The sequence below is a fragment of the Thamnophis sirtalis genome, unplaced genomic scaffold, assembly GCF_051295495.1.
Source record: "Thamnophis sirtalis isolate CommonGarterSnake01/CBP01778 unplaced genomic scaffold, rThaSir2_p1.2 scaffold_3, whole genome shotgun sequence".
Taxonomy (NCBI): domain Eukaryota; kingdom Metazoa; phylum Chordata; class Lepidosauria; order Squamata; family Natricidae; genus Thamnophis; species Thamnophis sirtalis.
In genome coordinates this window covers 34433298-34447142 of record NW_028261383.1, presented here as the reverse complement: position 1 = coordinate 34447142, position 13845 = coordinate 34433298, and the positions used below count along the sequence as shown (strand labels likewise).

At 39.5% G+C, this 13845-nt stretch overlaps 2 protein-coding genes across 3 annotated transcripts in view; both read right to left on the bottom strand.

Annotated features, from left to right (window-relative positions):
- Positions 1 to 13845, bottom strand: part of LOC106544375 (pantothenate kinase 3) — an 87749-nt gene that overhangs the window by 16213 nt on the left and 57691 nt on the right. The gene's annotated exons all lie outside the window — the stretch shown is intronic.
- Positions 2521 to 10767, bottom strand: LOC106544372 (uncharacterized). 2 transcript variants are annotated; one of them, XM_014060623.2, is made up of 2 exons: positions 10432 to 10767; positions 2521 to 8428 (listed from the first exon to the last, which is right to left on the bottom strand). In XM_014060623.2, the coding sequence occupies exon 2, from the start codon at positions 8399 to 8401 to the stop codon at positions 7217 to 7219; it is 1185 nt and encodes a 394-aa protein (XP_013916098.2). In that variant the 5' UTR covers positions 8402 to 8428; positions 10432 to 10767; the 3' UTR covers positions 2521 to 7216. The 2 variants fall into 2 exon arrangements, with proteins under 2 accessions (XP_013916098.2, XP_013916099.2); XM_014060624.2 differs by having other exon boundaries at positions 2521 to 8408.

The window sequence follows — 13845 nt, the reverse complement described above, 5'->3', positions numbered from 1 at the left end:
CTCAAGGAATATATGCAGCTGTGTACAGAATGTACTACTGTTTACTCTTGTGTACAAATATTGAGATCTGAAAGCCTGTTATTTTCAGTCAGTGGGGAGATGTCCTAGGAAACTACAAGCACCTGAGCATTGGGTTCTTAGTGGATTTACATGCTATGAATTGCTGTGCTAAGGGCTCACTAAATAGCTGAGTTACTATTGTACTGCACTCCTGGCCAGCTAACAGCTAATTTGGAGATAAAACTCAATTCGGCATTCACTGGTGGCAAAGCAAAAGGGAAACATTGAGAAAATACTCAGAAGAAAGAACAGAACATTGAAGCAGAAGAGTGAGAGAAGTTCTATAACAGGATCAGTGAGCTACTGAGAAGTAGCATAGTTTGGCATAATTTCCTACGATGCCATGCTGGTCTGGAATCTTGAATAACTTTTATGTGGAGAAAGGGAGTGGGAGGGGTTTGGTGAAGGAATCTGCTTGGCTAAGAGATCCCTGGGAATTCAACCTTCAATTTGAATGTGAAGAAGTAATATTAAGTAGAAAGTGAACTTTTGGTTGTGTTATGTTACCTAATTATTGTTATGTTTTATCCAGACTCTATTTTGGCTCAAAGCAATGTTCCTACCTTCTACTTTTCACACAACAATTACCTTGTAAAGGTGGGTTGGTTATATTAAAGATATAAGTGGCCCAAAGCCCTCCAGTTGCCTTCCATGCCTAAGAGTGGACTAGAATTCATAGTTTTCTGCTTTCTAGTCCAGCACCTTAATCATTATATCAACTGTAATTTTTCATTTACTTTTATGTGTTTGGGAGGTAGGAACTTTGTAAGTTGTGCAAACCCCATTCTATCTGGGTTGGTTCTGGGTGATGTGAGAATCAATAAAATACATTAATTCAGCATGGACAAATACAGTAATTTTCCAGATTCCTTTGAATTATCCTTGTTACTATGCCATCCTTTTCACCACTATACAATGGGGGAGGGGGTACTACCCATTTTTGGTTTCTTCCTGTTGCCAGACAATATTAGGAAAATGTTAGGAGAAAAAAAAAACCTAAGTGGATCAACTAAGTATGGACTGAGAATGACTGGCCAAGTCACCTGGCTGGCTTTTATGCCTAAATTGGGACTATAACTCACTCTCTCCTGGTTTCTAGGCTGATGCTTTAAAACATTACACTAAACCAGAGAAAAGTGAATAGAATGTTCTTCCCTAGTTTGCAACAAAATTGTATGTAGGAATTGGGATACAGCAGTATCTTACCTTGCTCATATCCACCAGTTGACAGAAACACCTAGTAGTGCTATGGCTTGTAAGAATGGTCAGGAGCAGCTACTGTGGCTATAGAAAACTCATAGCCAAAATCCAAAAGTTCATTGCTCTGGGATTCTGCTGCTCACCCCAACTCCTCTGCCACCTCTAAATTAGCCTCCAAATATGGGTATTGGGATCTACTTGCCAGTGATTTCAATGGGAAATGGGAATGTTGTCCCTTTTGGAAGCTTTCTACTCAAACATCTGCTACAAATGTCTTCCCCCAAAATGCTACTAATGCTATTTTAATATCTCTGGATGATCTGTTGCAGCCTGTGAAAGCTCAGGACAGCATGTTCATATCCCTCAAACATCTATACACCCCTGTGTTACATGCCAGTGTTTTCATCTCAGAGCAGCATTGGAGCCAAATCTTTTCCAAGAGATACAGTGCAAACTGAGAGAGAATACATTAATTACAGTAATTAGGTTTCAGTTAAGGAGATGGATTACTTATTCATATGAAATGCAAATCTACTTAGCTTGGTGAATGGGAATGAATGTGCTACCTCTTTATATAGCTCCTTAATCATGGTCCATAGTTTTCCCATACTGTACCTGTAACACAATTTAAGGCAGCTGCCAATTTTGGTCCACAGGATCTGATTCAGGTGAGTATTAACTGGAAATGTCTAAAGGTTCAGATGTGTGGAAACCGTTGATCATAATTAAAGACTTGCATGAAACAAGACAGAGAGGATGTAGTTATATGAACTTTCCTGGTTACCAGCCTGAGTGATTAGCATGTTTTGTGACATACTATTTAAATTTAAATTACTCCATTAAAAAACTTTAAATTTAAATTACTCCATCAAAAAACTTACAGTAACCATTTCTCAATCTAATTTACAGGATAGTTGTGAAGATAAAGTAGGAGGTGAGCTGTGCATCCTGACTTAAGGTACTTTTAAAGATTAAAATGAAAGATTAAAAGAGAAGTTTATTCTAAGGCAGGTTTGTTAGAACTTTAAATGTTTTCCATACCAAGGCTTAACTTGTGAGCAAGAATATTCTGAAGTTTGTATTTTCACTTGTGGCTAGTTCACCTCTGCCTCTGGACATATTGTCTGAATTTGCTTCAAAGGGAATGAAGTAATACTGTAGTTCATTTCATTTATAAGTTGGTCGATGCTACCTCCCTTGGCACGGCTTTCTTACAATCTGCTATTCGGAACAGAAATAGTGCTTGAAAAGATAAAACACAGCATTATAGAAAATTTATTGAAAGAAGGGCCTTTAAGGGACAGTTGATTTGGCATTCTGCTATTTGTATCATTTTTTATTTTTTTAAAACATTTCATAACACTTTGATTAAGCATTTTTGGGTAGATGAATTATCTTGACCAGTGAACTATCAGCATGATATCTGGTATATACAATGGCTCAATGCAGTACTTTAAAACTGGATTAAAAATACATTTGCTGTGTTCACATAACAAGCAATGCCCAACAAGTTTTGTTTAAAAAGAAATCACATATTCTTTAAAGTGGTGGTGTAGTTCATAGGAAGTTAAGACTGTCTGGATTTCTATAAGATGCTGAATCATAAATTCCCCTCAACTATTACTGGTATATCCTAGCCTCGTAAGTTGTGTGGAACCAGACAGTCAATACATTATACTGTATGTCCACTTTTAATGCTAAGCAAGTATTCATCCTCCAGATATTTTCAAAAGAGGAAAAAATACAATATCCTGTCCTTTGATATGAAGTCAAAACTGGTATCAGAATTAAATGATAGCAGTTCCTAGAAGGTTTCACACCTATTTGCACTATCCAGCTGACCCTGAGGGCATAGATAAACTTCCAAGTGGCCTCAACAATTCTCAGAAAGAGTGCTAATGACCAAATGACTGCAAGGAATATAAATCCTTCCATTCTCCACCATTCAGTCAAAACTGAAGCAGCTTCTGGGATGAGAAGTGAAATGTCTTCAAGGAAAAACAAAGAAAAGCACCTTTGGAACAACCATGACCTGGATCTCCATAGATATTTATCAGAATTAAAGTAGTAGTGCATATGTACATTTCAAACCATGCTTGATTTCTGTGCTCAGCTTTCAACAGCAGTGTGATAACCTTCCTTATGTAGTACAGAAATGATAATGATATTTGCTATATATATTTACATGGGCCTCCATTTAAATTTCCCTTTGAACTTCTTAGTTATTCTGCAGAGGTGGCAAACAATGCAAAAATAGGTTATAATACAGTATCTTAAGTGAATCTAACACTGTGCTTGATTAGTTACTTCAAGTACTTACAATGAGTATTAAGTACAATATCCACTTTATGATGCTTTTACAGAATTCTAACTAGTGTTTGAATTAGTCATTAAAAACATACTTCATTTTGGAAAAAGTTGGGATATCCAAAAAATGGGACTCAAGATTGTGTTGCAGAAAATACAAGACAAATGGAAAATGGTTTGAACCTTGACCCACACACATATTTGATACAGTTCACCTTGGCCACCAGTCCTGGTACAATTTATTCAAAGGGTTAAATGCATATTATTTTATATTATTATATGATGCACCCTCCAACTTTCCTCATCAACATCAATTTAATTAACGCATTGCAAACAAGACTAAAATGATTTGCCACTTTCAATTTAAAACAAAACTAAGTATACTATGCTGCAGTACGTCAGAAGTAGAAATATAGGATTGGGGAGCCTCAACTATTTTTTAAAAAAAATCTAAAACCATTCTATTTTTTTGTGTTTGAAATACTGTAGCTTCCTTCCTTTATATACATACCTTGGGACAAAATCTCTGCAAATATACTGAACTTCTGAAAAAGCATGGATGGGCATGCACTACACAGTACAAATCACTGGTAAGCATATGACATGTATATATTTTAGGAGCGTAACACATCATCTTATTTTGATGTTCAAGAACCAAGGAAAACAAAAGTCACAACACACCTCTCAATACCGGAAGTAGAAAACTTATCAGGTACTCTTTTGCAAGGTACAAGCAGAATAATATATCTGAACCAGGGGCGGGTTCTGGCAGGCACTACTTCTGCTCCACTCGTGTACGCACTGTATATGTGCGTATGCGCAGTGAAATTAAAATTGTTCTGCGCATGCGCAGAACTGAAAAACAAAATGGTGGCGCCTATGGCACTGCCCGGAGAACTGGTTTGGGGACGTGGCAGGCCTAGGTCGCTGCCAGTTCCAGTGACCCAGGCCACCAAACCACTACTGGTTTGGCTGAACCAGTCCAAACCAGTAGGAGCTCACCACTGATCTGAACCATAATGGGATGGAGATCATCCTGATATAAAATGGAGCAGGGCTTTAAAGGGCAAAGAGGAGAAACGTTGAAATACTTTTAGGTATTCTGCAGCCATCAAAATTAAGGCATCTGTCTTTTTTCTCTTTATTTCTCAGAAAACGAGTCTTTCCATCTGTTCTTTAACTGAAATTAGAGTCACAGTTGCCTCAAGGGAAGGCAAGAGCTTCTCTTGCTCATGTTCATAACAGATTAGTATTCTGAAATTTTTACTCCTTTCCCTACGATTCTTCTCGTGTAAAGAGGAGACTATCTTTCCTGGCTCCTCATTTCCCCCATTACCATAGTTCTGTAAGTGCCAAGGTAGATTTCCATAATGGGAAGCCCTCTCTTATTCTAATAAGTTTCTTTCAAGAAAATAACCGAAAACTCAAGCTTCTCTGCTGCTAAAGATATTCCTCCAATAGGTGGATAGTTCCCTTCCTTATGTGGGTTCGAGGGGCATCTTTATTTGTGTGAAGACCTTTCTAACTAGGGCAGCACTCAAAGAAATACAGGTAGCCCTTGAGTTACAACTGTAATGGAGCATGGTTATTATTGACAGAAGTCAGTATGATCTCTAAAGAAATTGTCTCATTATTGACCCCTCCCTTTCCCCACCCAATACATTTGTCATTAAATGGGGCATCTCAAAAGTGGGGGAGACTCTGGGAGGCCTAATGCAGGCACAGACCTACCTGCATTGGGCCTCCCAAGGGCTCTCCCTACCCCAAGATACTCTATGCTCCAATTCCCACTCTTTGGGGTTCCCACAGCCCTATGGATCTCCCCCTTATCTCAGTCCATCACAATTGCATGCTTACCTTTCAAAGATCCGCAGAGCTAAGGAGATCAAGATAGGGAAGGAGGACAGGTCTAATCTGTTCCTGGTCCACGTGGCAAAATCAAGAAGAAATCCTGCCAGTTTCCCCTTTATTGTTAGCCTTAGCTCCCCCCAGCACTAGCTGCACTAGCATAAAATTAGCATAGCTAAAGCTGGGGGAGCCAAGACTAGTGATAAAATGAAAACCGTCAGAATTTATTTTCCTCAATTGTGCCACATGGCCTAGCAATGTCCCAGCAAGAGCAGCCTGCCTGCTTCCTTCCCTTGACTTCCTGAATCTCTTCAAAAAGTGAGCAAACAATGACTGGGGTGAGGTGGCATATGTGGAACCTGGTGGGGCGGCAACGCAGGCCTAGTGTCTGTGGGGGCCTTGCAGCGCAAAATGGAGGGGGGGAATAGGTAGGTGGACATGCTGCAGCATTTCCATGGTTGGTCAGTCTATGAGGGCACTGCAGGGGTTGTAACTTTGGAACAAGGTCATATGTAGAGGGTTTTTTTGGGGGGGGGGAAGGTCTGCTGTAACTTCAAACGGTCAACCTTCATAACTCGAGGACTACCGGTATTAGAAGAACTCACATTTCCCATCAAGGGGTGTGAAAATTAGCCCAAACCCAAGGAGAAACACAGTAATAGTGTCCGTAGGGAACACATTTAAGCTGTTCAACCTGTATAACCTTTGCAACATTATAAACAAATAAGGGCTATAATTCCCCATACTGCAAATTTTACGGGGCTGACTTACACCAAGAAAATACTTGCCAAGGCCAACAAGCAGGAATCTCAGTGGCGACACTGAAACCGAAGCATTTCCGATGCATAATTCAGTCTTTAAGCCACTATCCTATTGTCACTTGACAGAGAAATCTACTCCAAAATGTTCAATAAACGCCACTAAAAGGTAAAACAAATAATAATAGAAAAATAATGACATATAATTTAAACCTCTGATATTGTCACTACAAGCCTACAAATGCATGGCAGTGACCAGGCTACATAAGATGCCAGATTGTTCTTCAGTAATACCAAGGAAGGCCATCTGCTTTTTGTGCTTCTTAGGGTGTAACATGACATCCGTGGATACAGAACTGGAACTTATATCAGATCGTTCAGCTGTTTCACCCAGCACTTTTATTCCAATTAGCAGTACTGTTCTATGGCAACAGTCTTTCCCACTCATGTTATCCAAAGATATTTTAAGATGAAAAAGCAAGGGATTGAAACCATGACCTGCTGTGGTAGCATGAAGCCATGAAGCAGTCCACTGAAGGGTGTATGTCAATTTCATGTGGTAATATTATTTGCTGTTTTCACATGCTACTAGCAAATAAAAGAGATTTATCTCATCAGAGTTTGATATGAGTGCTAATTGTTTCTCCTCCACTGCTATCGACACAACTTTTCTCAGCCTCATGGAAACATGAGGGATAGTAGAAGGTTAAGATATTCTGAGAATTCCAGGGGAAAAGTAATGGCTGATACGCCTGAAGGTATTTGAAATGGGGTGTCATTTTTAAAATCATAACAAGGAAAAGAATATTCCAGGGAAGATTCTAAGATCCTTTTAGGATCTTGGATGGAAAAGAGGGAATCTTGAAAGTGGATTTTAACCAGTGCCAGGGAAGAAAACATTATATTCTTGCAGGTTAGGTTCAAGGGATTTGGACAAAAGATCCTACAGGAGATGAGGAACAAATTGCTGTTTGAGACATCCATCACTATTTCTTCAGGGGCTGTAATAGAGAGGAACTCTGCAGAGAGCTCTTCTTTAGAAATTACACCGCATGGGTTTTTTGATGTCTAGTCAGATGTGAATTCCGGTTAAATCTCTTCCCGCACCTGAGGCACATATAAGGTTTCTCGCCTGTATGGATTCGCTGGTGCTTCTTGAGACATGAGCTTTGGCTGAAGCATTTGCCGCATTCTGTGCATTTGTAGGGCTTCTCTCCTGTGTGAATCCTTTGATGCTGGATCAGATCGGAGATCCCGCGGTAATTTTTCCCACACTCAGAACAGAGATAGGGTTTTTCTCCCGTATGAATTCTCTTATGAACGACGAGGTGAGAGCTTTGGGTAAAGCATTCACCACATTCTCTGCAAATGTAAGGTTTCTCTGCAGTGTGTATTCTCAAGTGTCTGATAAGATGGGAGCTGACCAGAAAACCTTTTAAACAGACAGGGCACCCAAAAGGCTTTTCCCCTGTGTGGATTCTTTGGTGAGCAACAAGATTAGAGCTCACGCTAAAACTCTTCCCACAGTCGGGGCATTTATATGGTTTCTCTCCAGTGTGTATTCTCTGATGTGCAATCAGGGTTGAGCTTTGGGAAAAGCTCTTACCACACTCGGGACACGTGTAAGGTTTCTCTCCTGCATGGATTCTTTGGTGCTTCACAAGGGCCGAGCTGTCACTGAAACGTTTCAAGCATTCGCGGCAAACGTAAGGTTTCTCTCCGGTGTGGGTTCTTCGGTGCCTGATAAGTGGTGAACAGCGCTTAAAGATTTTTCCACAGTCAGGGCACTTATAGATTCTTCCACCCTTCCGGGCTGTGGCTTGGTTGGGTTCTCCAACAGTTCCTCCCCGTGGCATGGTTTTACAATGTCTCTTTCTTGGTATGTAACCTGAGATCTCAGGACCAAGTTCACTATCACAGGGTATTTCATCCCCTTGGATTTGAAAAACATTGATTTCATATTCTTCCAGAAGGGAACTTTCATCTGGAAGAAGTACCTCCTCTTTTACTAGGTTTTCTTCATTCTCTGGGAGTATCACCTCTATTTTCACCAGACTTTCCTCATCATCCTCTTCTTCCTCTTCCTCTTCCTCCACAAATATTCTCTCTTCTTTCACCAGGTGTTCTTCATCCTCTATAATTGTGAATATTTCCTCCTCTTTTACTTCCTCCTCCTCCTCTGATAGAATTTCCTCCTCTTTCACCAGATTCTCCTCTTCTCCCATCATCTTTAACCTGCTTGAACAAAAGGATTCCTGAAATATAGAAGCCATAGTATCAACAAGTTAAAAGTTAGGAAATCAGGGGCACAAGGGAAGGGGGGTGGGGAAATGAGGTAAACAAAAGCTAAAAAATTAAACAAGAAGTATATTTTCTATATTAAAGAAATCATACTATGAGGTTTTACTCACTCAATCATTACTATCTAAAGCAGGATTTGGCACCTTTCAAATCTATTTCCTTCTTAAAAATGAGCAAAATTCTATGACTCAGTCTCATGATTCAATAGCATTCTACAGCACTTGAAAATATAACTGTTACCTCAGTAATTTGTACAACAGCCCTGTAAGGTGGGTCTTTTGTTGCAAATGATGCAGCTGACAGGTAATATTTTCCCAAATCTGACTAGAAAAGCTGACTGAACTTGTCTAGAGCTTGGAAATGTGTTTGTGCTATTACAGGGTGATCAATGGCTGATCATAGTAAATTTAACTAAGGCAACATTGTGAAGCACAGCATTTTAGAATGTGCTAGGAAATTCCTGAGTCAAATATAAGCAAGGCATAAATTCATAGCCTTGCAGTGGCTTAAATGTGGTTGTAAATTGCATAAAAATAGTAGGACTTACTTCTAAGTAAGCATGTTCAGGATTGTATTATATTTGGCCTTAAGTATACTCAAGGCCCTCACTTTCCAAATAAGTAAGTATAACTGATGAAATATTTGATGAATTTATAGGATTATTCTAAGGATCAGAGTGACCAACGCAGATTATAACTGTGTATAATTATTACATTATTATAATGTAGTACATTATTATTTACAACAGGGATCATCCCAGAGCATGCTGAAATTGTGCTGCTGAAATTTGGCCATAAAATTACCTGATTTCCAAGACATGGTATTTGACTTAAAAATGGAAATACAATTTTTAGGAAATAAGAAAGAAGGTGAAAGATTCCTATTTTCATTCTTAAAAACTCTCAAAAGACCAAATATAATGAAAAATATGGTCCAAAAATGTTCCATTTTCTCCTTCCAATGATGTCAAAAACCTATTTGACTCCTTAGCTGGTTGGGCTGATGAACCTGGGATCCCAATCTCTCAAACTGCCTAATTTGGATATTAAGGTACATGTTTTAGGAACATTGCAATCAGAAATCTAGTTCTTCATTATTTTGACAAGGTCATTTGCAGGAAACTCTGTGTTTCAGTCCCTTGACCTTGAAAGGAATCTAAAAAAAATCTCAGGGAGTGCTTTTGTCAAAATTGACTTAAAGCATGTGGTATCAAAGGAAAATTGTGTATCCCAACTTATTTGAACTCCCCAATTGCCATTTAGAGGCAATTTAAATAATCCCATAAAATGGAACCATTGTTAAAGAATCCTCCCCTACCTGCCCCACCAACCAAAGTACAAATATGAGTTAATCTTTTTCAATCTGATGCCCTTCAGAAATATTATTGCAGCTCACAGCTCACAATAACCACAGACTTTTCTGACTGGAAAATCTGGAAGCTGCTGTAATACAACTCCTGGAAGAAAAGAAGTGGCTGATTTAGGACTGTAGGAGAACTTTCATTCATCCACCTTCATGATGAGCTGGTCCTGCACTCTTGGGTCCTATTTATTGCACAGACATTCTACTTATTTTAATAAAATATTCTGATTCCAAACAAATACCTATGAAGATTGGAAGCTTTTCATGCAACTTATTTAATTGAGCACACAACGGTGGAATAAAGATGCTCTCTATTTCCCCCTCACTCACTCCCTTCTTTCATATTCAGGGGTTGAGCCCTGACATTCAAGGTAACCTTATCTGCCACTTCGTTGTGCTTAGTTTCCCCTAAATTCGACGGGAATTTTGCCCCCAGAAAACGTGTCAGGGCTGCAAACGAAGACGAAAACGAGCCTAAGCTGCCTGGAGGCTCGACGCAAAATTCGTCACGAACAATGCACTCCTCTCCCGTGTCTAATACAATAAAAACCCTAACCCTAACCCCCACCCCCATATATCGTTTCCAAAACGTTACCTGCGGTTGCTCAAGAGTTAATGGCTGCAGCGCCCCGGGAAAGCGAAACGACCCTGAGCTGCGGCGGTTCTCACTCCGGTCCGGTCGTGCGCCCGGTGAACCAGCAATCAGCGTCTATCCCCGGCCCAGAACATGGGGGGTTGGGTGGGCGTAAACCTCAAAGGGAGCGGATTCTGCAAGTGTTTCGCGACGCACTTTCGACGTTAAAGTAACTCGGGGGGGATAAATGAGAAGATACATAAACGAACACACGAGTGGAAGAGCGGGCCGCCTCTCTCCTTTTGTTCTTTCTTTTCTTTTCCCCACCCCGGATCTATTCCTCTGGATTCGTCCGCGGTTGCTGGCCACGCACGGCCCCGCGCTCTTGAGCCAACCCCTTCCTGTGCCGTTACGGTTTCTAAGCCGGACTGCAACCATCTACGCTTCCGCAGCTAAACTGCGCCTCGAATCGCCCGTGGAATAATAAAACATAAATAAACTGTAGTAAAAGGAGCTGTAGTACGAACGTCCTGGACTTGTCACAAGCAGAAATCCAACCATTAAAAACACTGTAGTTAGAACCAGGTTAAAGAAAGGAGGCAAATGATTTCCCCCTTTGTAAGGATTCTCTTAAGTTCTCTCTCAGGGGTAATAAGATTTAGAATTTGTTTTTGGTGGGTGACTCCTTGTCAACTTTTCAGGTCGCTCTTCGCTTGAGGAGTGAGAGGAAAAATTCATCATTAATTCAGCAAATGATTTCCAGCTCAATGGATAGCTTGTGCAATTATATCATATCTGGCCATTAGCCTAACTATAATGACCTGTTAGCAGTGTTATTCTTGATATGTAGAAAATAAGCTGTTTTATTGTGTTTATCTTCACTTTTAATTTTTAGCAGAATTTGTTCTTTATGTATTACAGATTTATGGTTTTTTTAAATGTTCACTTTAACAAAAAAATAAAATGGATTAATTGATAACTTAAAACACTAGGCTCCTCAATTTATCAGTCAGGAAAAATAAGAAAAGAATCTTCATTCTGATTTTCTGTCTCCCCTTCCATCAGGCAATGCTCTCAAACATGAACATTTTCCTCGTAAGGAAAAATCTGGCATTATCAAGAATCTAATTACTTGATGCCATTTCTTGAGCCATTAATCTTTCAGATATTCAGTTTAGGGCTATCATATCTGGGCAGCAGTACATAAAATGTTTCCCATTTAAGAGATGAAAAGAAAGTACAATAAATGCCATCTGAAGATTAGAATTACTGCATTTCCCCAGGCAGTCTGGTTGGATAGGGCAGACTTGATGGGAAAAGCTTAAACTGTTCTAAATGTGTCTTTTATTATGAAAATGAAGTCTGTTTCTGTTCTAGGGACTCACTGCCATTGCCGGTCTTGGGTTAGGGAAGGGGCAGGGAAGCAAAAGGCAAGGGATCCTGCTTATGATTTACATGTGTATATGGGACAATCCATTTGCACTTTAGCGAATAATTTGTATTTAGACTGTGTATTGCAAGCTTAAGATTTCTAGGAACTGCTTTTTTGTTATTTCTGCCATGTTCTGCTCTCTAAGCATTTGTGAAGTGGTTGCCGTAAATGAGGCAACTTCTGAGGCTTAACCTCAGAATTTTGAAGTATCAGAAGCTGACTTTAAGTTTGGATGTCACAAATTCTTAGAGTAGCTGGTTACAGCACAGTCCTGTGCATATCTACTCAGAAGGGATTGCAGAATTGGTCCTAAGGAGTTACTATTGTCCATTGTCACTCTTCTTCTCTTTCCCTGGCTACTTATGACAAGGAGAGGACACTTTACTCATAGGGAGGGAAGTTTTTGTGTGAGGGGTGCTGGCTAAAGTACTGTTTCTACTCTTTCCCAGCGTGAAGGGAAGCAGTGGAAGTCCTTCAAGACTTCATTGCTTTATGGAATCTTGGCAGCTGTGTTGTAATTGTTCAAGAACTCTTTGCCTAGTCTCTTTTGGACAGTGACACCAGGGCTCTGTTGAATCTTTTGTGTAGTGGTCACTTCTAGTCTCTGCCTCGCCTCTTGACTTATCTCAGTTGGAACAACAGGGTTGTCCCTGGCAACCTTTTCCAATATCTAATTTGTGATGAGCTTTGTTGAGTCCTGTATTTTTATTCCCATCTGTTTTCCTGCAGCTGCCAGAAAAACCCAGTTCTTAATTAGCACGTACCATACAAAAATAGTCATGCTTTTTGGTAGAAATGTGAATTCTCTGTTCAAAATATCTACGCAGCTATTACCACAATGGCACAGGGAAAGATTTAGAAATAACCAGTCAATCCTAAATCAGCCGCATTCATACCTAAACATTATTGCAATTTCATCATCTCAAAACAAAAACAAAACAAATGAATGGCTCTAAATCCCTGTTCTGACAAGTTCACTGGACATCCAAAGCCTTCAAATAAGTATATCGAATAAAATCCCAAACATTTTTTTCAGTATTTTGATACCTACCCCCACATTTCCATTTACTGGGCTATTGATTTCAATACACAAAACCAAAGAGAGATGTTTATGTTGACAAGAGGGTACAAATCAGATCAAACGTGCCACTCAAATTAAAATTCTATACTGGGGCTCTTTAAAAAGTTCTGCCATGGCTATGTTGGCAGGGAATTCTGGGTGTTCTAGTACCAACTCACATGGAAGCCACACAGTTGAAGAAAGTTGGCGGTGCATTCCTGAGCACAGCTTCTGAATAGGGGCTTGCATTCCATCATGATGGACAGGTTAAACAAAGGGTTGGTTCAGCATACCATACCACACCTTAATAACCCAAAATAGCTTATATGTCTACAGCAATCTTGTAACGTGGGCTCCTCATTTGCTTATTTATAACTTATATTTATTATTTTTTTGCCACTCATCTATTATCTTTTCTACATACAATAAATCCGGAGCTTGTTTTCTGGTGGCTTCTATTCGGACAACAGACAGTGAAGTGCTCTGCTATTCATTTGAATTGACCACACAGAGCTACTGCATACATTTATAGAATATAGAATTCTTTATTGGCCAAGTGTGATCGGACACACAAGGAATTTGTCTTTGGTGCATATGCCCTCAGTGTACATAAAGAAAAAAATAAAATAGAATATATTCATCAAGAATCATAGGATACAACACAGTGATAGTCATAGGTTACTAATAAGCAATAAAATTATACAAGGGGAAAAACCAATACAAAATTTAAAGATACAAGCAACATAGTTATAATCATAAGTGGGAAGAGATAGGTACTAGGAAGGAAGAGAATAATAATAGTATTACAGTCTTCATAGGTAATATGACAGTGTTGTGGGAATTAGTTGTTAAGCAGAGTGATGGCATTTGGGGAAAAAACGTCCTTGTGTCTAGTTGTTCTGGGGTGCAGTAGCCCTATAGTGTCATTTTGAGAGTAGAAGTT

Coding starts and splice junctions, on each gene's coding strand:
- LOC106544372 (XM_014060623.2), bottom strand. CDS start 8,401: ATGATGGGAGAAGAGGAGAATCTGGTGAAAGAGGAGGAAATTCTATCA.